General features: G+C 39.9%; 1 protein-coding gene across 2 annotated transcripts in view; it reads left to right on the forward strand.

Annotated features, from left to right (window-relative positions):
- LOC126094961 (AP-5 complex subunit beta-1-like) overlaps nucleotides 1-26,679 on the forward strand; it is a 147,877-nt gene that overhangs the window by 67,361 nt on the left and 53,837 nt on the right. For both annotated transcript variants that reach the window (XR_007521900.1, XM_049909616.1), the window contains exons 8-10: nucleotides 649-919; nucleotides 10,633-10,783; nucleotides 21,949-22,192. Coding sequence is in view for 1 of the 2 variants with exons in the window: in XM_049909616.1 (XP_049765573.1) it covers nucleotides 649-919; nucleotides 10,633-10,783; nucleotides 21,949-22,192 (666 nt within the window). In the remaining variant the exon portion in view is untranslated. The remainder of the gene's footprint in view (nucleotides 1-648; nucleotides 920-10,632; nucleotides 10,784-21,948; nucleotides 22,193-26,679) is intronic.

Consider the following 26,679-nt stretch of genomic DNA (forward strand, 5'->3'; position numbering starts at 1 on the left):
ATGTCAGCCACAGACTGCACGAACATTATTGCAGATCACTTACCCCCCTTCTTGCTTGATGTATTCCCTGACAGTGAAGGCATCTACCTAAAGAATAACTGTGTTTGTTACAGGCCAGAAATTTGCTACAGTGGTCTGAGGAGTGTGATACTATTGACATTGAGGTCTTGGCCACCATATTTGCCTAATTTGAACACAATGGCACATGACTGTGATGCTGTCAGTTGCCAGCTCCACATCCATAAACCATTAACCCATGATTTACAGGAACTGCATGAGCTGTGCATCGGAATCTGCAGCCATGCACCTCCAAAAACATAAAAAAAGGCTTATGGAATCTGTGCCACATGGAATCAGTGCTATATTGTATTCCTAAGGTGCACCAACACACTGTTAAACAAGTGTTCATGATGTTTTGGCTCACCAGTGTATTAATTTATCTTAACCCTGCCCTGGTGTGCCCACCTGAATCCAGGATCCAGTGAGGATATTTTGTTTACTGTCTGAATGACTTGTCCCTTCTAAACGTAGGATTAGTTCCATTTTTATTTGTGTATGATGCTATATGTTAAGTGTATAATTTTTCCCCATATTTGATTAAAATTTGTAATCATAAATAATGTTTTAATGCCTGTTCTAAATTTGTAGCGGGACATTGGTGAGACACTGACAAGTAACCAAGATCAGTCACACAGTTTGTCACTACTCTCATTGAATGCGTCTGCAACATGCCTTCCTGTCGCTCATCGTCTTATTGCACTCGACATACTGGCTGACTGCCTTGCTGCAATACCTTCTGCAGTGAATCCTGTGGGTCAGGCAGCAGCTGTTACTGTCCTGCTCCCAGCATCATTTGATGGACCTGAGACACAGCTCAAGAAGATAATTGCATTAACTAGTGTGCTGCACACTCGTCATGGTATGTGACTGATAATATAGCAACTGATGCCTCATAGGAGGAAGTGTGTGCTTATTACACAAAATGTCAGTGATGAGAACAATAAGATGTATATTTCAGATAGTATAAATACTATTCATGAATGTGTGAAATAAAGATAACCATAGTCAAGTAGAGACATAAGGAGGATTGAAATCCATACTCGTGAATTGGAAGTGTTCTTAATGTGGTAGATACTGTTAGGTTGGTTGGAAATGTCACAAGTGTGATCCCAAAACTCTAACATAGATTTCTTCCAGAAAAAGACTAAACAAGCAGAATGGAGAGTGAACTGCACTACTTACAGATAGCAATAAAGTGAACATCACTTGTACAAGAAAGTGTTCCACGTGTAATTCACATCTTCAGACACTGTGTAACATAAATATATTGCATTACATTGTAATGACAGATCTATGTTAATAAAGACAAAAGGAATGTGGAAAATATTGTAGGAAGTTAAGGTCTAAAAACCTTCAGCAATGTTGTGGAAGAGAATAGCTATCAGTTCACTGACTTGACAGTGCAGTCAGTGTCAGAACTGAAGGAATAGTGTGGCCAGATGTAAGGCTATACCGTCTTGTGACCAACATGGAAGACTTCACTTAAAACTTCGAGGCTAACTTTTCATCTCTGGCTTCAGGAAACATCCTCAAAGGTGGAGTGTGCAATCAGACATCGATGGAGGCACCTCTAAAGGTACTCATGGAGCAACTATTGAGGCGGTATCTGGCAGCTTCCATAGCAGTTCACTGATATAATTTGGATGGAAACAGCTAGAACCCTATGAAAGTGTAAGCCGGCTAACAATAATTTTTCACATACACGAGGGAAGGCACTGAGGGATATTAACACAGTTAGTAACATTATTGTTCTTACCACAGACGGGTAATGCCATCACTGTGATGAAGAGTGAGGACTATCAGGGAAAGTTCATTGATGTTTTGAGTCTCACCAATTATAAAAAGTCTTCAGCAGGATCTTACCACGAAGATTTTAAGAATCACCAATCAATTGGTGAAAACGTCTTCCTTCACCTCTGATGACAGCAGCTACTTTGTGAAATGGAAGTGTGCCCACCTAGGCTCTATCAATCACCCAAAGTGCACAAGCCATAGATTCTGCTGCAAACCTATAGTGTGAGTGCTCAAAATCAAACAGCGCACTATAAAAGAGCTCCCACAGCCTGCCTTGAGAGATCGCCTTGCAATCTGCACAGACACCATAGCAAGCACTGTGCATATGCACAACAGCCCAATTTACAAGGTGTGTTCAAAAAGTACTGTGACTTTATATTTTTATGAAAAAATATTTATTTAATCATTAATATTCATGTTGTCCCCTTCAAAGTAATTGCCCTAAGATACAATACACTTATGCTAACGCTTCTTCCAGTCCTTGAAGCACTTCTCATAAGCACTTTTTGGTGCAGCCTTGAGTATTTCCAGCGATGCAGTTTTTATTCCCTCAGTCATTGAAAATCTTCATCCTTTCGTAGGTCTCTTCAGTTTTGGGAACAGGATAAAGGTGCAGGGGCCAAAAACCGGTGAATATGCTGGCTGAGACAGGATTATTGTGTTACTTCTGGCCATAAAGCCTCTCACAAGCAACATTGAATGAGCAGGTGCATTGTTGTGGTACTAAAGCCATGAATTGTTTTTCCACAGTTCCGGACATTATTTGTGTATTACTTCTTGCAAACGGCACATAACATCAAGGTAATGCTCCTTATTGACTGTATGACCTTGAGGCAAAAATTCATGATGTGCTATGCCATGGTAATTGAAAAAAGAAAAAGAAAAACAGTAAGCAAAACTTTGACATTTGATCAAAATTGGCGTGCCTTTCTTGGTCTTGGCTCTCTGGGATACTTCCATTGGGACGAGTGGGCTTTGGTTTCCATGTCATAACCATAAACCCATGTTTCCTCACCAGTTATGATCCTTTTGAGCAAATCAGGATCATCATTGACGTCATTCAAGAGTTCCTGAGTGATGCTCATGCGACGGTTCTTCTGATTAAAATTGTGTAAATTTGGAACAAACTTCGCTTACACACGTCTCATGCCCAAAACACCTGAAAAAATTGCATGACACCAGCTGGCTGATATGCCAACATCCTCAGCAGTTTCTCTTATAGTAATTCAATGATTTTCCAAAACAATTTTCTTCACAGCTTCGACATTATCATCTGTTGTTGATGTGCTCGGGTGTCCAGAGCGAGGTTCGTCATTGGTATTTTCTCGGCCGTCTTGGAAGAACTTGTACCAATTGTAAACATTTTTTGCTATTTAGAGCAGACTAGCCGTATGCCACTGTCAACATTTCAAGTGTTTTAGAGCACTCGATTCCATTTTTCACACAAAATTTGATGCAAATTCTTTGCTCAATTTCTTATAATAATCAAAAATTGCTGCGCACACTAAAACACGTCTAACCTTTACATCTGTCAGAAACAAACAAAGTATGCTGTACGTGTGAAACTGTGAACATATGTTCAGGACATGTGTGCCAACATAAAAAAATAGATAATCAAATGTACATTGCCAGCGCAATTTGAAAAGTCACCTTACTTTTTGAACAGCCCTCACAAACTGGCCCACTGAGCCCTCACCCTCACTTATGTTTAGTTGCTTATTTTATGCTCATTTACGAGACTGTGTATGGATGTGTTCTATAGTTATGAGACTTGTATACCTTATTCATTGTGGATCTCTTCACATGTGAAAGCAGTGTAAAACTTGCTTGGTTTTGCTTCTGATAACGTGTCGATACAATGTTAAAACAGATTCCTCTGAGGTCTATTGTGAATGCTACAGTGCCTTTAAAACCTATTCCCAGTGATGTTGATGCTTATAATGTTTAGCACTGTGAAACAAAGATAAAGTGAAGAAAAACATAAGAATATGGTAGACAAGGTAATAAATACATATGTAAGTTATATTAAAAATTTAGCTCATCTCATTGCAAAATGAGAAAAGATAAATGTGGGCACAAGTGATATTCTTGTCGCTTTTGATGTTGTGTTGTTATTTACCCCGATTCTAGTGAATAAAGCTATTCGTGAATAGCTGATACTTTTCAACTTGATATGGTGTCGTTATTCAGACTTCATTCCATCACAACTTACTTCCAATACAACAATAATTTTTGTGAACAGATTGATGTGGTGGCTAAGGGCAGTTCTGTTTGTCCATCTGTGGGCAATTTTGTTATGGATACTTTTGAATAATGGGCACTACAGACTGCCAGTAAAAGACCAGATGAGTGGTATTGCTGTGTTGATCATACCTCTATAGTATGGACACATGCAGAAGAGTTGGATGCTTTCTAGGTACATTTAAATAGTATATCTACCAAAAAATCTGATTTAATATGGAGACTGAGAATAATGGGCAATTTAATCTTCTGGATGTGACAGTAAGCAAATGTATGGGCAGGTCATTGGTCCATAAGGCGTATAGAAAAGCCATGCATACTGATCGTGACCTTCATAAAGAATCTAACCACCATCCTAGCCCGCTTCACCTCTGATGATGTCTCCCACAGCCAGACACAAAATGTTAGAGGAAAGCTTTACATATCAACCACAGCCTGTTAGTCTGGAAGTTTTAAGTGAAGTTAATACTGGCCTTGAAAGCCTACATTATATGATCAACATGGAAGAATTCAGAAACCTGTCTTCAGACAACTTCCCAGTGATGTTGGTGCTTATAAAGTTTAGCTTAATGAAATGAAGACAAGTGAAGAAAAGCTGAAGAATATAGTAGACAAGGTAACTAAGAAAAATGTTATAGTACTGTAATTACAGTTCCAGTTATCATTTCATTGAATCATCTTATGTAAATATGGAAATTTCCAACGCTATCACCATATATGATTGAGTCTTCATATATATTAAAAATGTAAAATGGTGGACACGTATGGAAGTACCAATTATAGTCATGGAACTGATAAATCGTGTATATTAATGGGAGCTGTCATAAAACACACAGTTAGCATCTAAACGGGCAGGGAAGGAAAAAATACTGTCATTTGTGAAAGATAAATTAGATTACTACAATAAAACACTATATAATCTCCATTTTATTCAAAGCAAAAAATCTCCAAATGCTGACTAAGTCCTGTTGGATTCTGTCAAAATAATTGGTACTGTTATGTCCTTCTTAATAGCCAGAAGATTTGAGCAGTAAAATAGTTTACATTGATTCCCTAAAGAAAAAACAGCAGTCACCACATTTAGTGAAACAGCGAAAGTAAATATTATTTAAGGCAATACATATTAACATGTAATATGTCATAAATAACCCTATTACAAGTATGTATTAATGATCATTTCACTTTTGTTTGTAACAAGGGATAAAGTGGATTTAAGTCGGATGAAATTGATTACTTTAAATTAAGTGATCCACACAAACCATGAACCATGCCATGGTGTAGTAACTTGAGTGCCTCAACAATACAAGTAGCCACACTGTAGGTGCAGCCACATTGGAGGGTATCTGTGAAGAGGCGAGATTAATAAATTGTTTCTTAAGAGAGTCAGCATCCTGGATAGTAGTTCCAGGTGTAACAATCTGGAGAATGAAATGACCTGTAGGATAACTCAGTAAGACTGCTACGTCAGTGCTGTGAATGCCTAAAAGCAAGGAGAAACTACAATGCTTACGTTTCTTAATGACATGTTGCCCTAAGATACAGGGGATAGGCAGAACAATGTGAACACCTGTACTTGCTTGGGAATGATTTATTAATAAGGGGTTGCACCCCCATTTGGCTGTAATACAGCTGCAGTTGTTCTTGGAATACTGGCATATAATGATTGTATAGTCTCCAGTGGAATGTTATGCCACTCTTCTGTCAGAACCTCTTCTGACTCCTGCTCCGGAGTCTGCACCTCAATACCACCCACAAGTGTAAGTCCGGGGACTGTGCTGGCAGGGAAGACACTGCAGTTCAGTTGCATTCTCCTCATAATATGACAGTACTGTCCTGGCTGTGTGAATGGGTACATTATAATCCTGAAATATGACACCATTGTTGGGAACAACATTTGAATCATGGATGCACCTGATCACCTAAAATGTTCACATAATCATTGGCTGTAATGCATGCTATGAAAATAATGATGGGACCAGCATAATACCATACCATACCCATACCATCACACTTCCACCTCCATGCTTAACCATTGAAATCAAGCAATCAGGATTGTAGGCTTCTTTTGGCATTCTCCTTACATAAATCCGGCCCGATGGTGGAAATAACGAAAACGTTGACTCGTCGGATTCTTATGACGTGTTTTCACTGATCAGTGGCCAGGATTTATGCTCCTGACACCATGTTTTATGCTTCTTTGCGTTGGTACTTGTCACTGATGGTTTCGCTATAGCAGCTTGTCCACGAATATTCGCTTTATTGAGTTCTTGGTGGACAGTGTCGATAGATACGCGGTTTCAGAGATGGTTATTGAGCTCTGCAGTCACTTTAGCTACCATAGTTTTGTGTTGTTTTGACACAATTAGTGTTGGCATACAACGATCTCTGTCATTTAGTTTTGATTTGCACCCACTATTACATTTTCACAGTGATGTCTTTCCACGTTTTGTGTAGGCTGTTACGACTGTGAAACAGTTGCTCTTGAAACATTCAGTAAGTTGGCTGTCTTGGTTATTGACGCTCCAGCTAATCAGCCCCCCCTAATCCGCTCTATTTGGAACTCCATTAGGTTTTTCATTGCACATCGACCGCGATCTCTGAATGCAAATATGAAGTGTGCACTATTCTGAAACAACCTGCACTGATGCCTAGTCTGTGCTAAACATGCACAGTCCAGCGTGACATGTGCCTTTCTTGCATTTTTGACAGTCAAACCTAACCATCCCATTACCACTGTTCACATTATTTTGCCTATCCCCTGTACATGGTTTATTGATGATAGCGTCCTTTTGGATAAAACATTTTGGGGGTTGAAAGGTCATTCAGATCTGCAGGCTGGGACTGCCTTGGAAGTTGTCATCAGAAAAACAAATCTAATGTTCTTTGTGTTACATTATGAAACTATGTAGGTAACTTAGTAAGTTGCATAGGGAAATGGATAAATTTAAGTTAGGTATAATGCAAATTAATGAAGTGGAGTGGCAAAAAGAATAGGATTTCTGGTCAGCTGAGTACAGTGATACCATGAAAATCAAGTAGGGATAATATGGGAATAGGTATTGTAATGAACAAGAAAAGAATGTGAGTGGACTACTATGAGCAGCATATTGTATGGATTATCACAGACAAATTACATACATAGTTACATAACTTTTGACTTCATTATGGAACAAGAGTGATCATAATATTTTAAAGGAAAGCAGTCCATATCAGAATAAATATTTATTCATATGTAAAATGAGAAAAGGAAGAAAGGCAACAACTCGCTTACATGGCTTGATATGTGGATCACAGTAACATGTAACAGAAAACGGAATTCACACTACCTATTGAGCACTAGCTCTTTTTCCAGCAATACTACACACACACACACACACACACACACACACACACACACACACACACACACACACACACACACACACATAGATATCCAAACACACAGTCCCATGGCTGTAGCAAGACTGGAAAGTTTTCTTACAACACTTATATCAGGATATTATGCAGAAACTAAGTGCTACGTTCAGAATAATTTCCAGATATTTTCCTGTGCTTGTTTTCACTCAATTATGTTATGTTGTATCATGTTGTTAAGTACAGGGTTATTACAAATGATTGAAGCGATTTCACAGCTCTACAATAACTTTATTATTTGAGATATTTTCACAATGCTTTGCACACACATACAAAAACTCAAAAAGTTTTTTTAGGCATTCACAAATGTTCGATATGTGCCCCTTTAGTGATTTGGCAGACATCAAGCCGATAATCAAGTTCCACCCACACTCGGCGCAGCATGTCCCCATGAATGAGTTCGAAAGCATTGTTGATGTGAGCTCGCAGTTCTGGCACGTTTCTTGGTAGAGGAGGTTTAAACACTGAATCTTTCACATAACCCCACAGAAAGAAATCGCATGGGGTTAAGTCGGGAGAGCGTGGAGGCCATGACATGAATTGCTGATCATGATCTCCACCACAACCGATCCATCGGTTTTCCTATCTCCTGTTTAAGAAATGCCGAACATCATGATGGAAGTGCGGTTGAGCACCATCCTGTTGAAAGATGAAGTCGGCGCTGTCGGTCTCCAGTTGTGGCATGAGCCAATTTTCCAGCATGTCCAGATACACGCATGAAACTTGCCCGCACGCGTTCAACTGTTTCCTCGCTCACTGCAGGCCGACCCGTTGATTTCCCCTTCCAGAGGCATCCAGAAGCTTTAAACTGCGCATACCATCGCCGAATGGAGTTAGCAGTTGGTGTATCTTTGTTGAACTTCGTCCTGAAGTGTCGTTGCACTGTTATGACTGACTGATGTGATTGCATTTCAAGCACGACATACACTTTCTCGGCTCCTGTCGCCATTTTGTCTCAATGCGCTCTCAAGCGCTCTGGCAGCAGAAACCTGAAGTGCGGCTTCAGCCGAACAAAACTTTATGAGTTTTCTACGTATCTGTAGTGTGTCGTGACCATATGACAATGAATGGAGCTACAGTGAATTTATGAAATCGCTTCAATCATTTGTAATAGCCCTGTAATTCTGTGTCTGTAAAAGGAACATTTTCAGATCAGAAAAGTGTGATTACTACTTTTTGTGATGTCAGCATGCAAATTTCAAAAAGGAATATGGACATACATCATATAATTCTGCCATTCCTGTGAATGTATGACCTTGTGCCATTAGTGGTTAAGAAGCAAACCCCAATTCTTTAAAGAATCCAACTCCTATGTAAAAGTAGCTTCGAACATCTGATTACATTACAATTGAGTAAATGCCGTAAATATTTTCCTTGAAGCATGTGATTAAGAAAAAATTTAGGAAAGGTTTGAAATTATGCTTTAAGTTTATTGGAATTTACTAAGTGCTCCCATTATGAAACACTGGATGAATGTAAACTGGGTAATTTGTGTTCCATTTTAAGCAAAGGATATCATATCTCCTGAAGTATGTGCTGTATAATGGTATAATTTTTTAGGTACATTCAGTAGAATACATGGATACTGTCTGCAAACTGTGACGTGAATAGAGCCAGTAGTAAATAAGTAATGAATTAAAACATCATTCCTGATGTTGGCATTTTACTGCAGGAACAGCAGAGATGTAGTAACCAATAAATGTTCTTTTCACCATTTTGTTAGGGCTGTCAGTGAGAAAAAGTATCAAAAAGGTTTGGAACTGTGTGTAAAGCTTGTTGGAAGTTGCTTAGTGCTCTCATTCTCAAATAATGGATGAATGAAACCCAGCCATTTGTGTGCTCTCCATCTCAAATAACGGATGATTGAAACCCAGCCATTTGTGTCCTCTCAGTTACATTGTCTCAAGACAAACACACTGTTTCTAACTGTAATTCTGTCCTTATTGTTTTAAACTTTTAACATAAGATCGTACCTCCTAATGAGTAGATTATGACAGCATTTTAAAATTTTTATTTTTGTCAATAATTATGCAAAATATTGAAAACCAAATTTTTGTTGCCCCCTGGAAGCCACTCAGTAGGCAGCCTTCAATTGGGTCTGGGTACCATGCCCAGGGAAAGAAGCTGCAGTTCACTCATGGACCATTAGCCAGAAATATAATTGGGACTCTGATAACTCTTTCTCAGCCATTTTACAGAAGTTTATGCATTAGTTCACACATTACATTTTAAGTAGATTTCACTGGGAATAAAAAAAATCAGTTGTTTATTTGGAGTTGAAAAGTTTCCTTGTGCTACATACTGTTTATTCTGAGGAAAAGTTTTTCACAGTAATTTACTGGTTTTTGGTGTATTGTGGTAATCATATTTATGTAGGGACTCATTCCACAACTGAATAGCTTTGGCTCGGATCAAATGCCACACTTGAGAGAGAAATGGGGAAGTGGATAGGGAAATTAACACCCCGAAGTAATATATACTTGTGACTCAAAAGATTAAAATAAAAAAATGCATCTGAGTTGAAAATTGTGAATTCCCCCTTCACAAATCTTGTGACACATTTTGGTCCAGTAGGGGTTAGTTTGTCACTTGAGTATTTCTACAAAGAAGAAAGTTTCATAAAATAAAGACTGCTACCTTTCCTGTGGGTACAGACAGTTCTTGAATGCCATTATTTGCATTACATTTCTTATCTCCGTGTTACTGAATAAAATACTTGTTCAGGAAATTTTCTCAGTCTTAATACAGGAATGTGCATTCATTTCCTATTATCTAGATTTTGTAATTATAAGGTCATTAGTATGCTAAAGAGGTGTCTTCTTCTGGAACTCGCATTGTGGCCAGGTACTTATATATGAAAACATGCTGCACTGTACCGTGGAGAAGTTTGCAATCTGTTGGATTTGATTTTTGGTGCTCACTCACAACACTTGCAAATTTTGACTAAATGGTACTGTTGTCATTTGGAGTGCTGAATTTATATTCATAATTTATATTGTGTATTTCAGTATTGTTTGTTTGCAACTGCATTGTTAAGGCTTCAGTTTTTAGTACTAGAAATGATTTCATATTTTTATACCCCTCCTGTGATACAACAGAACTAATATAAACTTTTTCACATAGGTGCCGCAGCTGTCATAGTACCTGTGATAGAAAGTGTAAGGCAAGAAATTTTGTGTAGAAGTTCCACAAAATTAAAATCCATATTAGTCAAGGCTATTTTCCTGTGCTGGAGTGATCTGCATCTTTGTGATTTAAACAGCAAAATACCAAAGTAAGTGTGTTAATCATCAATGTGTGTATCTATTTGTTATGTGGAAACAAGGAGGAAGAAAACATTTCTGATAATGTGATGTATTGCTCACACTGTCAACTAAATGTATGAGGCGAAGTGGCACAGTTCTTTATCTGCTAACTTAACTCTATTATTGGTTTGATACCATACACATATTGTGGGAATGTTATTCTTCTCCAAAATGCATGTCATTTAAAAACAGAAGGCGTACATAGTTACCAAATTATCTAATAATTGTTGTGAATTTTAATACAGAAGGAGTAGATTCTGTTATAATTGTGTAAAGGCTCCTACCAGGTTTATCAGTAATGAATGTGCTTAGTTGTCTTATATCTCTGTCTAGTTAGAATCTGTTTTATGGATGACAAAATAATCTTTATTTGTTAAGAGTACTATCATTTGTAGTAAAAATCTACTAGAGTTTGTTTCAATACTTCAATCTATAGAATATACTGGTGTGTGAATGAATTTAGTTGTAGTGATCTGTCCAAAGACTTTTTGGTGCAACACTCCACAAAAATAATTCCTGTACAGGCCTCTTCGCATCTGCGTAACTACTGCTTCCTGCCTTCAATCCTTGCTCTTTTTCTTCGGTTTTAACCCCCACCCCCATACGCACACACTTCTGTCCGTTTCCAAATTGACAGTTCCTTCATACCTCAGGATATGTTCTATTAATCAACCCCTTTCTTTTTACTTCAGGCTGATCAAAATTACTTTTGGACTGACAGTTTGGTAGGAGCACAGGGAGACACTGAGCCGAGTTGATATGTTCCACATGGAATACATGCATCACATTAATTTCATTCGACTCACTCAAATTGGACAACTATATGCTGTACAAAGATGGAGCTGGCATCATTGCGCTCATTTTAGTTTTAGTTTTGGTAGAAAATTATTAAAATGAAATAAAGATAGTTTATGAAAATGAATTTGCTGACAACTTTACTGAATTTCTGATATGCAGGAAGCATTCTTTGTTGCTGATGTTAGACGAGTACATTATGTGAACAAACTTGCAAGAAAGCATAACGTTTTCATCTACTTCAAATTGGAACTCTGTTGGAGTTTTCTAACATAGATAATTTCAGTTAAATATGTTGCACAATGGTCTGCTTGCATGTTTTCGTTCCTTATGGTTCAGTCATGAGAAACAAATTACTAGGCTTATGAGTAACCTGTTACTAAGTTTTCTTATCCAGCTGTTTATTTCTAACAAAAAAGTAAGATTATGCTTGTTTATTCTGGTAAGAAAAATTACTTTAAATTAGGTAACTGGTAGTAGAGGAGAGAACAGAAGTGATGCAGAGGCAATGTCTTACAATTGCAGCAATTACATTGTGCAATGGTGATATTTATTTTGTGTGATGTACACTGTACTCCTGAGATTAGTTTTTTGTGTAGCTGTTTTCCATACTCCAAAAAATTAAGTCATATCCACCAGTGTTGTCTTCCTATTATGATAATAGGAAAAACTCCACTAACATCACTCTTGTTGCTATGAAAGTTGGCTGAAGTGTTTCTGTCAACTTCATTGTGAGTGTCACTGTTGTTATTTAATGAAACTATCATTTCCTCCACTTAATTTTGTAAAACAGCTTCATTCTGCTTGGAACTTTATATGATGCTCCACGTTTGGTTGATGACCTGTTTCCAGTCTTCAGAGGCAATGTTCCTAATAACTTATTTTATAAGTGTTTTAGTTTATTATTATTCCTGGCAATATAACCTTTTATTTGGGTGTATACTAACACCTATTAGCTTGAAATGACAGTGGTAAGGTGGTAACCTAAGACTGTACACTCAGTTTATTTATTTATTTTCCAGCCCTTCAGTATCATCATTGGGGAACTGTGGGTTGTAGAGAGAGATTAACGTAATTATCTCCACCTTTGTAAGGTTATTACTTTCATCAGCATTTACTCCTTTGCTTAGCCATGCTAGTTGCTTTCTCACAACAGCTAAATATTGAGGAGCATTGTGACTCTTCGAGCTTTCATGGTGGGTATGTTGTAAACAGTATTCAAGGATTTGCTGCCGGATGACGCTGTGCAAATTCCACGCTATTCCCTCAGAACAACTGTCCAACATCGTCAAGTGGTTGAACCCTTGCTGGTGGCTAGGCACAACTGACGATATCAGCACGTCGACACCCCTGTATATAGAACAAGTGCGTGAAGAATGCCCAGGAGCAGAAATAATGCATGGGCAATGATTTGCAGGTAGATGGCACCTTACTCAAATGCCCTCCGCCGAAAACCATGTATCTGCAAATCATTGCACATGTGTGATTTCCACACCTGCGCATTCTTGACATGCGATACCGTCAGTCGTACCTAGCCACCAGCAAGTTTCAACCAGCTGAAGATGTTGAACAGTTGCTCCATGGAAATATTGTGGAATTTGCACAATGTCATCTGGCAGCAACCCCGTGAAGACTCTTTACAACATTAAGGAGCATTATCTATAACAATTCTTACCTGGTTTCCCAGATTTGGAATTAGTGATTCTGTGAACCACTTGATAAACATAACATGGTTTATTCCTTTGTGAGAATCTCTTGTCATCTTTAATTTAAAAGGCAGGAAATGGTTTGAGAAAAAACTGTGTGAGGTTCCTGCACCTTCGCATCTTGCCGAAAGGCATTGCTTTTTCTTTCTTTAATTGTGTTGTCTGCCCAGCCCTGTTCAACAATGTGACCATAATTCACCAACATTTCATTAAACCACACCATTTTATTTACATTCATGCCATGAATCTGCCTTCAAAATCTGCGTTGCTATGCAGTTATATCCTCCCTCTCCATCAAAAGTGTACACCCACAGAATGGTCTGTAGTGAAATCATGGTTTGTGTAAAACTGTGGATAGTAATGCGTGACTACTTGAAAAAGGCATCAGCCCTTAACGACGACCAATAACTTGCTGAGCATCAGATATTCCTTTCTATGATAATAATCGTTAATATTAAGATGAATCACATCCTCAATAAATTAATTTATATGGGCAATGTGCTTATCCACACAATGGTTTTTTCCCCATAGTTTCAAGCTTCATTGTTTTCCCAGCATTCTTTTCTTTCTCGAAAATTTCCATGCCAGTCGTCACAACAGTGTTTTTCTTTATATTCAGTGCTGCAGGAGTTGTATCGATTACCGTATTAATGGAGAGCAGTGGGCCACTATTAACATTTCCAGTCGCAGAGTAGGCAATAAGCCAAACTATTTCTCTCAACTGACCTCGTATGACCCTCTCCTGGTCAAGAGATCGATGTCAAACTTTTCCACGCTTAGCTTTGTGTGAACTTGCTTCTGATAGTGTTCTGTACCACTTAACAAATAACAAAAACAACAAATAAAATAATAACTTCTTCAGCTGTAAAAATGAAAACAAAATCGTAGGACACAATGCTCACAAAGGTCAGCTGCTGGCTAAAACTGAAGCATAGTGCAAGCGGAAGAGTTCTGACAGTGTGGGTGAAGGTTTGGCAGCTACAGGAGCTTGCTGCTTTTACGGATCTTATGGGATTGGCAGTATGCATGCTGAGCTTTCTAAGTGGGCCTCTCCCGTACTACTTCTGTTATAGCTATCAATTCTAAATTAATTTAGAACAGACTGTTGGGATCAGCAAAAGTTCCAACTGGGAGTTCTCTTGCCCCTCATCTTCCCGCCATTTTTAATGACCATTGAGAAGTGTTTGGCTAGTCGGACTTGGTCTTTAGACTCTAAGTACATGTTGTTGCTATAGTATCAGTTCTGTCACAGGTCCTTTCTAGATAGAACCGTAAGAAGCAACAGCTACTAAACAAACATCCACCATTAATAGGATTAACAGGATTTATGTGGCAACACTGCCCATCATTCATGCTGCGTTGGGCATGGTTTTACAACTTTGTTGTTGCCTTGTTTTTGCTTTTGTATTTGCCGTAAGGAGGTTTATGTTAGTGAAGAGATCAGTAATTTTCATTGCCTAGATTTCTGTTTTTGCTTCCAAGCCGTAGTGTCCACACACACAGAGCAAAACAAAGAGAGTCACTTACAAGACTTGCAAATTTCTTTGTGATCATAAAGACAATACCAGAAGAGAGAAAATATTATCAGCACCTCAGACTCCAACAGGAAAGTTGTATAGTGTTTCATTATGAACAGTACAGAGAGTATGCACAAGAACATGGAGAACAGAAACTTGTGGTCATGAAATGATGATTTAACCTCTGAGGAAAGATACTAGTGGAAGAAAAATTGACACTAATTTGGATGATATCCAGCAAAAACAATCATCTTATTATGAGAAGTGTTCTACAAGGCCAAAGGTAGCAGATGTTTTACACGATAAGACTGCGTTCACATAGGGTTTCCACTTGAGTGGATAAATTCTAAAATCTTTGCGTGGTAGATGTATTCTGATGGAGAGATCTGATATTGAAGCACCTGGGGTAATTTTTCTGAGAAAAATACACCAAATCCTAAAAAAATACACCAAATCCTAAAAAAATAATTGTTGTTATGTTATTTATCTTGATGAGACATGGCTCAATCAAAATCATGTCAGAAAGTGTATCTATCATGCAGGATCATCTGAATATCAAAAGTGTACAGCAAATCAGTGATTATCATGACATATTTAAACACTGGTTTTCATGTTTATTACATGATTTAGAAGAGGGTTGTGTGCTCGTCATGAATAACTGTTATCATTCAAGGAAAAAAGGAGAAATTCGTAATTCAAATACAAAGAAGGAAGAAACTGCACAGTGACTAGAAGAGAAAGCTATTTCAATTTTTGGCTGCTACATGAAAGTGGATATGTTGGGAGAATGTCAGGCAGAATCCAAATTCTCAGCCCTACAAAAGTTTCAGTCCTATCCAAATTACTCACTTTCAGTTCTGCACCACAGTTTAACCATGTTAAACTTGTCAAAGAGCTACTCTCCTTTTCCCATTCCCAGCAATGGAAACACTTCTTTGCCACCAGTCCTTCCAACCAAATCCAACCTAATTCTATTATTGAACCCTGCCTCTTCCAGTTCACACTATCATCCAACTGTGATCCTTCACCCCTCCCCCACAGCCACCCCGTGATCACCTTATAGGAGTTACTTACCTCCAGCTTGGCCACACTGCTCCTCCCCAGGTCTCTTCCGAAGAACACAACCATTTCAGCAGAAGAAAGGACAACCGTACACAACCTCAAAGCGAATCGTGACCTTATTGTACGTGCAGACGAACCTTCCACCACTGTTGTTACAAATCACAGTGACTACCTGGTGGAAGGAATCTGCCAGCTTTCTACCACTTCCACCTATAAACTCTGTAAGAGTGATCACATCCCATAAGTCAAACATAATCTCAAATCCTAGCTTGAAGCCTTGAGACATTCCCAGAACCTCTCTCCTGAATCCATTTCCCTTCTCACTCCTATGACATTCTGCACACCTAACTTCTACATGCTTCCCAAAATCAACAGATGCAACAATTCTATATACCCCATTTTAGCAGGTTATTATGCTCACACTGAAAGAATTTTGGCCCTCACTGACCAACACCTCTAACCTGTTGCCCAAATTCTAGCCTCCCACATCAAAGATACCAATGACTTCCTTCACCGACTCTCCATCGTCCCCATCCTTTTACCCCCCCCTACTCATCACCGTTGACACCACTTTCATATACGCCAATATTCCTCATGTCCATGGTTTTACAACTGTTGAACACTACCTCTCCCAACACCCTTCAGACTCCAAACCCACTACCTCAGTCCTCATACATTGCGCTAATTATATCCTAACACACAATTACTTCACCTTTGAAGGGAAGGTATAAAAACAAATCCGCAGCACAGCACCCACCTATGCCAACCTGTTTATGGGCCATCTAGAGGAAACCTTTTAGCCTCCCAAAACTACAAACCCCTGGTCTGGTTCTGGTTCATTGATAGTATCTTCATGATCTGGTCCTGTCCTCATTCCATCACAACCTGAGTGCCATCTCTCCTGTCCACTTCTACACTTGGTCCTCCCCAACCCAGTGTGGCACCTACCTAGATGTTGGCCACCTCCTCTCTGATGGCTCTAGCCACCCCTGTGGCCATATCAAACCCACCAACAATACTTGCATTTTGACAGCTGTCATCCCTTCCACATCAAACTGAATCTGGTAGCACAGTGCTTAGCACACAGGATTTGCATTCAAGAGGACGACTTCAAACCTGTATCCAGCTATCCTGGTTTAGGTTTTACTCGATTTCCCTAAATCGCTTAAGACAAATGCAGGGATGGTTCCTTTGGAAAGGTGCAGCTGCTTTCCTTCTCCACCTTTGCTCCCATACAGCCTGACCTCCTGTGGACAGCATATCTGCAGTGACTGAGGCGCCCTTTCCCAGTACACTGAAGGTCTTACAAAGACCTTTGCAGGCACACACTATCCTGTATACCTAGTCTGCAAACAGGTCTCCTGTGCCGTACCCCACGCACCTCCAATCCTTCCACCATCCCAAGAACCAGCCACAAAGGAGCACCCCCTGTCACCCAATAGAAACCCGACTGGAACAACTGAACCTTATCTTTAGTCAGGGTTCTGATCATCTACCATCAAGCCCTGAAATGAGGGACGTCCTACCCAAGATCCTTCCCACCCCTTCTAAACAGGCGTTGCATCAAACTCCCAAATTCCACATCATCCTAGTCCATCCTTACGCTCTCCCAGTTCCATCCCCTTATCACAGGGATCGTATCCCTGTGGAAGACCCAGGTGCAAGACCTGCCAGCATTTCCTATTCCAGTCCTGTCACAGACTTATCCTACCTCATCAGAAGCCAGACCAACTGTGAAAGCATCCATATTATATACCAGCTCTGCTGCAATCTTGGTTCAGCTTGTTATATTAGTATGACTGCCAAACAGCTGTCCACGAGGATGAAATGCCACCAACAAACTGTGTCCGAGAGCAAAGTGGACCACCTTGTGGCCCAACATGCAGCTGTGCATAACATACTTGATATCAGTGGTTGTTTCACAACCCAGGTCATCTGGATCCTCCCCCTCCACCATCAGCTGTTCTGAACTCCATAGATGGGAGTTATCCTTACAACACATTCTCCTCTCCCAAAATCATCGTAGCCTCAATCTGTGGTAACCTACTGTCCCTGATTTGTCCACCCAGATGCTCAACCCCTGCCCTCCTCCTGTGCCCTGTCACCTCCTCTCAGTTCACCTCCTCTCACCCTCACTGTGCACTGCTCATTGCGCCACACCTCCCTCCCCCACAGACTCCTGACACTGTGCGTGTTAGCCGTGTCCTGCCACCTCTAATCTTTGCATGCTCTGCCGGGCAGTGTTGATTCCTCTCCCCCCACATTGATACCCTACTATCCCTCCCTCTTCCCAGCCCCTCTGCGAATTGTTGCTCCCATTGAAAGCATTTCTGTTGCAGTCTGGACAGAGAGGAGTGCTTACTTGTGTGTGTTGAGGGGAGGGGGTGCATTTCTGGTTTCTGAAGATGGCTTTGGCCAAAAGCTTGTATGTAACAGTCATTTCATCGTGCCTGTCTGCAACTCACCATATCTTCTTTACAGTGAGTAGCAATGTATCTTTTTCATAATATTGTTGATATTCTGACCTGAACTTTCCATTATTTAAAATTGTATTAAATGTTAATAAAGTCCTCTTTTTCAGAAGTGCTTTCGTGTTCTTGCCGGTCTGCATTTTACACCTGGCCTATACTGCCCATGCCAGTTCTTTTTGCTAGCTCAGATAGCACAAATCATTGACTACTTTTAGTATCTCATTTATTAATCCAATTCCATAAGTGCCTCCTAATTTTCTTTGACCACACTCCAAAACTGTTGTTTTACTTATGTTGAAATTTATGTTATAACCACTTTTCAAGACACTATCCATTCTATTCAACTGTTGTTCCACATCTTTTGCTTTGTTTGACAGAATTACAATGCCATAGGAAAGACTCGTCGTTTTTATTTCTTCTTTCTCAGCTTTAATTCTATTTTCTAATTTGGTCTAAGTTTCCTTTACTACTTGCTCTGTGTACAAATTGAAAAACATTAGGATACCCCACAACCCTTTCCCACTCTCTTCTCAACTACTACTTCCCTGTCATTTCCTTTTACTCATAACTTTTGCCTCTCTTTCTGTAACAGTTGTAATTAACCTTCTGCTCCCTGTATTCAGTCCCTGGTGCCTTTAGAATTCCAAGGAGTGTATCCTAGTCAACAGTGTCAAAAGCTTTCTCTAAACCTACAGATGCTATGAATGCTGCTTGCCTTTCTCAGACTATCTTTTAACATAGTGTCAGTATTGCCCCACATGTTCTTGCATTTCTTCGGAACTAAAAATTGATTACAGCTGAGTCCGGCCTTTGTTAATTTTTCACTCTTCTGTAAGTAATCTGTGTCAGTATTTTGCAACTACAACTTATTAAACTGATACTTTGATGATAATCTCATCTATCAGTACTGGGTTAATTGAAGTCTTTGGTACTGCTTTGTCAACTCACTACTTAAACTATCAGCCATAAACCTAACCTATACTTCTGGGTACACTATAGATCAGTTTTAGTCCTGAATTTGACATAACATTAATTATCTAGAGGGTGGGGATTTCTTCTCACTCACTTTGTTTTTGATGTCTGAGGTGTGCTTTCAACATCTGCACACATATGGCTACTCTGCAAATCACTTAAGTTTTGGCAGATGGTTGATAGAACCACTTTCAGGCTATTTGTTGCCATTCCTATCTGAAATAGCATGTGAAAAAAATGGACACTAAATATTTCTATAGGATCTCTGACTTATCTTATTCTTTTATGGTGATCATTTTTCGTTATATAGGTGGGATTAAAAGTTATTGACTGAAATTTCGCAGAAAGATCTTACTGCAACAAAAAACGCCCTTGTTGTAATGACTGATAATGAAAAATAAATAGATGTTACTTTTATTTAAAAAAGTAATTCCTTTTTTTGTAAATGACATTTACACATGATAATAAATATAGAATATAAATAAATGTAAAAAATAGTGTTGCTGCTAGCTAGAATGTAACCAGGTCTTTGCAATGACAGGACTTTCGTTTTTTTTGTAGACAGTGCTATACAAGTTCTATATATTTAAGGAAACTGATTATAAAACAACCTAAAACTGCTGTAATCTGTGATCAAGCAATATGTGGGACAATGCAGTGGACTGTCGATTTGGCTTATAGAAAAATGTACAAAACAGTGGACGCACGTATACGTGACAGGTGCTGCAATTGATTATAATTGTGTGTTTGAGGCTAACTACTCGAATCCTTTAACCTGATGTAATGGTACCTGTAACTCAGGCATGGCTCGTGGCTTCCATACTGTGGAAAGCTGTGACAGTTATCGATCGGAACTAACCTAGATCTTGGTCACACTACATACAAATCAGCCTGTCACGACAACCAAGATTTCAGGAGGAGGGGGGGGGGGGGGGCGGGGGGGGGGGGGGGTGGTTATCGCACTCTAGCCAAACGTTAACATACTGTATCTTCTTTCTGTTTCATAATCAACTACTAAATAATATCAAAAGCTAACTCCAAGATAACATCTATAGGTATTTTATTTATCCACCAACATAATGCTGCCCAAGGGTTTACCTCAACAAATCATACTATAAGATGTATTTTGAAGAGATCTTTAACATGGTGTGTGTGAGGTTCACTTCATGCTTAATGTTTTCAGTATTTCATTTTGAAACATCAAGTATTATTGTTTTGTGACAGTGACCGATATTAATTAAATCCATGTGGGGAATCTGCAGAATGTGTTCTGATAATTTAAATTCTCTAATACATTATTGAGACTTTCTTTTAATATATTATTTTGGGGTGGCTTCACCTTAGAGCCTTTAAATACGAGCTGCATCTGCTGTAACTTGAGTATGGCGGCACCTCTTCTGGGTTCATGACCATATTGAAAGGACCCTATATGACTGGAAAACTATGGCCTGGTCAGGTGAGTCTCGATTTGGTAAGAGCTGGTGCACGGTTCGAGTGTGGTGCAGACCCGTTGAAGCCACTGACCCAATTTGTCAACAAGACAATGTGCAAGCTGCTGGTGGCTGCATGATGATGTGGGCTGTGTACCTGGAATGTGGTGGGTTCTGTAGTCCGACTGAACTGATCATTAAATGGAAATGGTTATGTTCAGCTACTTGGAGACAATTTGCAGTTATTCATGGACATCATGTTCTCCAACAAAGATGGAATTTTTATGGATGACAATGCGTCACATCACTGGGCCACAATTTTTTGTGTTTGGTATGAAGATAATTCTGCACAACTTGAGCAAATGATTTGGCCACCCAGAGTGCCTGTCATGAATCCCATCAGACATTTATGGGACATAATCAACAGGTCAGTTCATGCACAAACTTCTGCACCAACAACACTTTCATAATTATCTATGGCTATAGAGGCAGCATGGCTCAATATTTCTACAGGGGACTTCCAATGACGTATTGAGTCCATGACGTGTGGAGTTGCTGCATTACACCAGGAAAAAGGAGGTCCCACAGGATATTAGGAAGTATCCCGTGACTTTTGTCACAGTGTACTGTGAGTGTGAAGAAAACTGAAGAGGGTCAGTGAGTAAGATTCACTTGCTAGATGTTCTTACTCTATGCGGAGGACCATATAGACCTGCAATAACAAGTTAATTAGTTTTCATTGTTACGGCGGTATCATTTGTCTTTGTTATGAAAGTGTGTCCGTGTGTAATGGCAGCCTCCACTCCTGTAAAGGGTTTTTGTGCTGTTGTGCTGGATGTAATGTACTTGATACTATTTGATGTGGAAACTTTGTGTTTTAGCCATTGTGTATATGACATAAGGTACTGCATGATTTCCTAAAATCTTGTTACATGTTTTACTGGCACCTTCAGCAACATAACCCTCTCCATCTGTCTGTCAAAACCAAGGTATTGACAATGAGCTCACATTCAGCCAGGTCTTTAAGCCACACAAAAAAAATGTGAACAATACTAAATTGTCTCTGATGATGTCCAAGTTAGCATTCCTATTTTACCAGTTTTCGCATAACACTAATTGAAATAGTAATCTCTATAAACTCTTTTTAGTTTATTTTTACTGATTACAATTTTTTTTCTCAGTTTGGTGGCTTCTGTGGTGGAGGATGATGTGACATTCATCCCATTTGCACTCAGTCTTGAGGAGAAAATGCGTGATCGGCGTCCTGAAAGTGCTGTTCCCAGAGAGCTGCTCTCATTGCTGGTGCAGGTTACTACACAACCTGCTCCAGGAGCTGTGCACATGGAAGATACAACATTAGGTCATTTGGTGTCAGTATTCTGGGCTGCTCTTCGTCAATCGGAGAAGGGGATGGAGTGGGTGAAGGTGATGCTTCTGTCTTTTCATGTGATTGTCATTACTGTATTTGAAATGTATGTCCTCCTCAGTATCCTCTCTGTTTCTGTTGTTGCTGCTGAAGATTTGAGCATGCTCTGTTGCATAGTTCCCAAAATAATGGCACTAAAGGGGGAACCTTTTTTACTTATGAGAAAACCTAAGTTTAAAATTTGTATGTGTTTCTCATTTGTAGTTATTACTCATCACAGATCGAGATAATATCTTTGTAATCTTATTCAGTATCTTCTCAATTTCTTATATCATCTTCAATTTTATTCTATAGTCTTCCTTTTAGTTACTTTTTGAATGCTTCCAGGTGTTCTGCCGAGCTGTTGTTTCCATTTTTTGCGCAATATTTTGATGACTGGGCGAGTCGTCATCTTCAAGTGCTGCGAGTTTTGCTGTTAGACGTTCTTGCTGCCTGGATTCAACCATACATTTTATGCACAATATTTTGATGACCGACCCATCTGTCTTCTTCGGGTGCGGCATGTTTTGTTGTTATGCATATTCTGTGCCTGGAATCCAACCAATCTGGTTGGAGTCCAGGCAGCGAGTACACTTAACAGCAAAACTAGTAGAACATGAAAAAGATGGCTCAGTCAGATGTTGAAATTTTGTGCATAAATGGAAACAGAAACTTGGTAGATTACCTGGAAGCACACTGTTAAACAGATTAAATTTATCGCTACTCTCCAGTTACTAAATAAACCAGAGCATTTTCCTGTGTGGACTACATTATGTGCTGTTTGCACTGCCACTGGGGTGACCATTAAGAAAATGATAAAGATATGGTATAAATTCAAGGATGCCCTTCAGAGGCATATTTGAGGGACTGGGGCTGTTGACTTCTTCTTCTTCTTCTTCTTCTTCTTCTTCTTCTAGGTTATCCTGTCTAGTATGGAGTCTGCTGCACTCAAGATCTGAGAAATTTATTTAATTCCACAGTTGCAAATAACCTAAGGGAGAGAAGTCGTGTGTACCAAATGTCTGTGAATTATGTAAACTTTCCTCTGTATGTGATTGTATTTTAACTGTTTGTGGAAATTGGGACCAGCACAGCATTTCCCTAAATGAGTGTAGGGGAAACCACCTAAAAACCACACTCAGACTGGTCAGTGCATTATCTATCATGTGGATTTGACGTAGATGTGGCTCATCTTCTTGTTTCGCAAGCTAGCATGTTACGCATTACACTACATGAGCATGTCGGTGACACTAACTACTGTTTCTGAGTATATTTATTCCTTACTGAAATTTATCATTAACAATATATATCTTGTTCAAATCAACAGCTCAATTTGTGGAATCAGTGCTAAAAATTTAAATAATTGATATAAGGATATAAAGTCACATAATTTGTTCCTGAAGAATGGCTTTGAGAACACACATTTTCAATAACTTACCATCACCACTAAAAAAACCCTTAATAAAGTTAAGTTTAAGAGGAGCTTAAGGGATTTATTGGTGGCCAATATCATCTACTCCACTGTTAAATTTCTTAGTTGAACCAATTGAGGTATATGTTATTAATATTAATAAATAACTTATGTGAGAAGGAAAGTCACTACTCACCCTATAGCGGAGATGCTGAGTTGCAGATAGGTACAACAAAGACTCACAATTAAAGCTTTTGGCCATTGGTCTTGGTCAACAATAGACACACATGTGTAGACACACACTCACACAAATGCAACTCACACACATGACTGCAGTCTCAGGCAACTGAAACCACACTGTGAGCAGCAGCACCAGTGCATGATAAGAGAGGCGACTGGGTGGGAATATGGAGGAGGCTGGGGGGGGGGGGGGTTCCTCCCCACACTCCCCCTCCCAAACTCTCCCCTGCCCTCTGTCTAATCCGTCTAACCTGCAGCACTTCAGTCTGCCGCCCCCACCATACTATCTGTCCCCCTCCCTGCCCCAGCCTCCTCCTTACCCCCACTCAGTCACCACTCCCACCATGCACTGGTGCTGCCGCTCGTAGTGTGGTTTCAGTTGCCTGAGACTGTAGTTGTGTGAGTGTGAGTGTTTGTGCGCACGCGTGCACATGTGTGTGTCTATTGTTGACGAAGGTCAGTGGCTGAAAGCTTTAATTGTGAGAGTCCTTTTGTTGTACCTATCTGTGACTTGGCATCTCCACTGATGGTGAGTAGCAACTTTACTTCTCATAATATTATTACATTCCATCCTGCATTTTTCCATTGCTTGATTCAAATGACATATGTCTTATTTAAAATCTGACTTCTCATTTCTTCAGGGCAGTAATATGATCATTGTAAATAAATGTTGTAAACTGCTTTCTGTTTGATCATACATTGCTACAACAGCCTAATAATTATGTTGCAATGGAGACTCCATGTAGAAATATCAACAACGTAGGGAAAGATAGATTGCTACTTACCATAAAGAAGACACATTAAGCTGCCGACAGGCACAATTAAAGACACTTAACATGAAGGGAAACACAGAAACATACACCATTTGTGCACACAAGCAAGCACACCTCATATACACATGACCACCAGCTCAGGAAGTTCAGGCCAGAATGGCATTGTGGCCTGAACCACAGCAGTTGGTGGTTATGTGTGCATGAGATGTGCTTGCTTGTGTGTTTGAATGCTGTGTTTCTCTGTTTCCCTTTGCTGATGAAGGCTGTATGCAAAAGATCTGTGTAAGTGTCTTTTAATTGTGCCTGTCTGCAACTTAACATGTCTTCTTTACAGTAAGTGGCAATCTCTCTCTTCCTACATTGTTAAGAATTACCATATGAACTTCAGTGTATATATACCTACCAAACGGGAAAGCGCTGTGGTAGATAGGCCCTTTAAATATGTCTGCTTGTGTCTGTATATGTGTGGATGGATATGTGTGTATGTGCGAGTGTATACCTGTCCTTTTCCCCCTAAGGTAAGTCTTTCCACTCCCGGGATTGGAATGACTCCTTAAAACCCACATCCTTTCATCTTTCCCTCTCCTTCCCTCTTTCCTGACGAAGCAACCGGGGGTTGCGAAAGCTCGAAATTTTGTGTGTGTGTTTGTGTGTTTTTCAGTGTGTATATATATGTACATGTACATACTTGAAGCCACTTTGATATTAACGTGTAAATGAAAAGGTGTTTCAGATTTTTTAGTATTATGAAAAGGATAGATTACTACTCATATAGAGATGTTTGAGACAGGCACAACAAAAACTGCTGTGTACTCTAACATTGCACAAACAATAACAGAATTACCACCAACCAACTTTTAATTTGTCTCCACATAAAGAAAAATACTAAGTCTCTGAACGACATTGTTGTCAGTATAACACATGAAATCAGGGAATATATGAAGGCACAGTCTACAGTGAAGTATTCAGTAGTCACTTAAACATTAGAGTGGTCAAGGATCTGGCACACTGGCTTATATATATGGTTGTTTTGCACATGGTGCAGCATTTGTTGTGCCATCTGTGCCGGTGTGAGGTTTCCTCTTTAGGCCGGACGTGGAGGCACGCACTATTTAATTATGTGCACTCACTGTGCAAAACCATACATTTGAGCTTTTGGCCAAAGGGCCTTCTTCTGAAACAGGAAACACACGCACAAGCACAACTCTCACACACGTGCCCAATGTGTCTGGGCACTGAGGTCAGGCTTCTTATAGCAACTACGCCTGATGGGAAAGCAATATGTGGGTGGTGGGGGTAAGGAGGAGGCTGGGATAGGGAGGGTGGGGATAGTAGGATAGGGGTGAGAGAAAGTGTAGTGCTGCTTGTGGGAGCATGCAGGGGCATGGTGGGGGCAGGGTATGGCTGCTAGGTGCAGTTGGAGAGTTTGGGAGGGTGCTTGGGGGGGGGGGGGGGGAGTAGAGAAGTAGTGGAGAGAAAAGACCAGTGGATGTGGTGGTGGAATAGAAAGCTTTGTGGTGGTGGACCCATGGCAGGGAAGGGGATAGGTGGGTGGAGGACAGGGATCAGAGTAGGTTGAGGCCAGGGGGGTTATGGGAATGTAGGATGTACTGCAAGGAGAGTTTCCACATGTGCAGTTCAGTAAAGCTGGTGTTGGTGGGAAGAAACCATATGGCACAAGCTGTGAATCGGTCATTGAAGAGAAGTACATTCTTCTGGGCAGTATGTTCAGTAACTGCGTGGTCCAGCTGCCTCTTGACCATAGTTTGTGGGTAGCCATTCCTGCGCACAGACAGCATCTTGGTTGTCATGCCCATGTAGAAAGCATCACAGTTGTTACATCTTGATTTGTAGATCACATAATTGCTTTCATACTTTCACAGGTAGCTCTACCATTGATGGTGACACCTGTGACTAGGCTGGTGTAGGAGGTGGTGGTGGTGGTGGTGGTGGTGGTGGTGGCAGACATCAAAGTCAATTGCAGGAATATGATCCCTAAGGCAGGGGCTTGGGAGCAGGGATGGACTGGGAATAGACAAGGATATTGCATGGGTTTGGTGGGTGGCAGAATACACTGTGGTGT

This window comes from Schistocerca cancellata, chromosome 8 (genome assembly GCF_023864275.1).
Source record: "Schistocerca cancellata isolate TAMUIC-IGC-003103 chromosome 8, iqSchCanc2.1, whole genome shotgun sequence".
NCBI classification, from domain to species: Eukaryota; Metazoa; Arthropoda; class Insecta; order Orthoptera; family Acrididae; genus Schistocerca; species Schistocerca cancellata.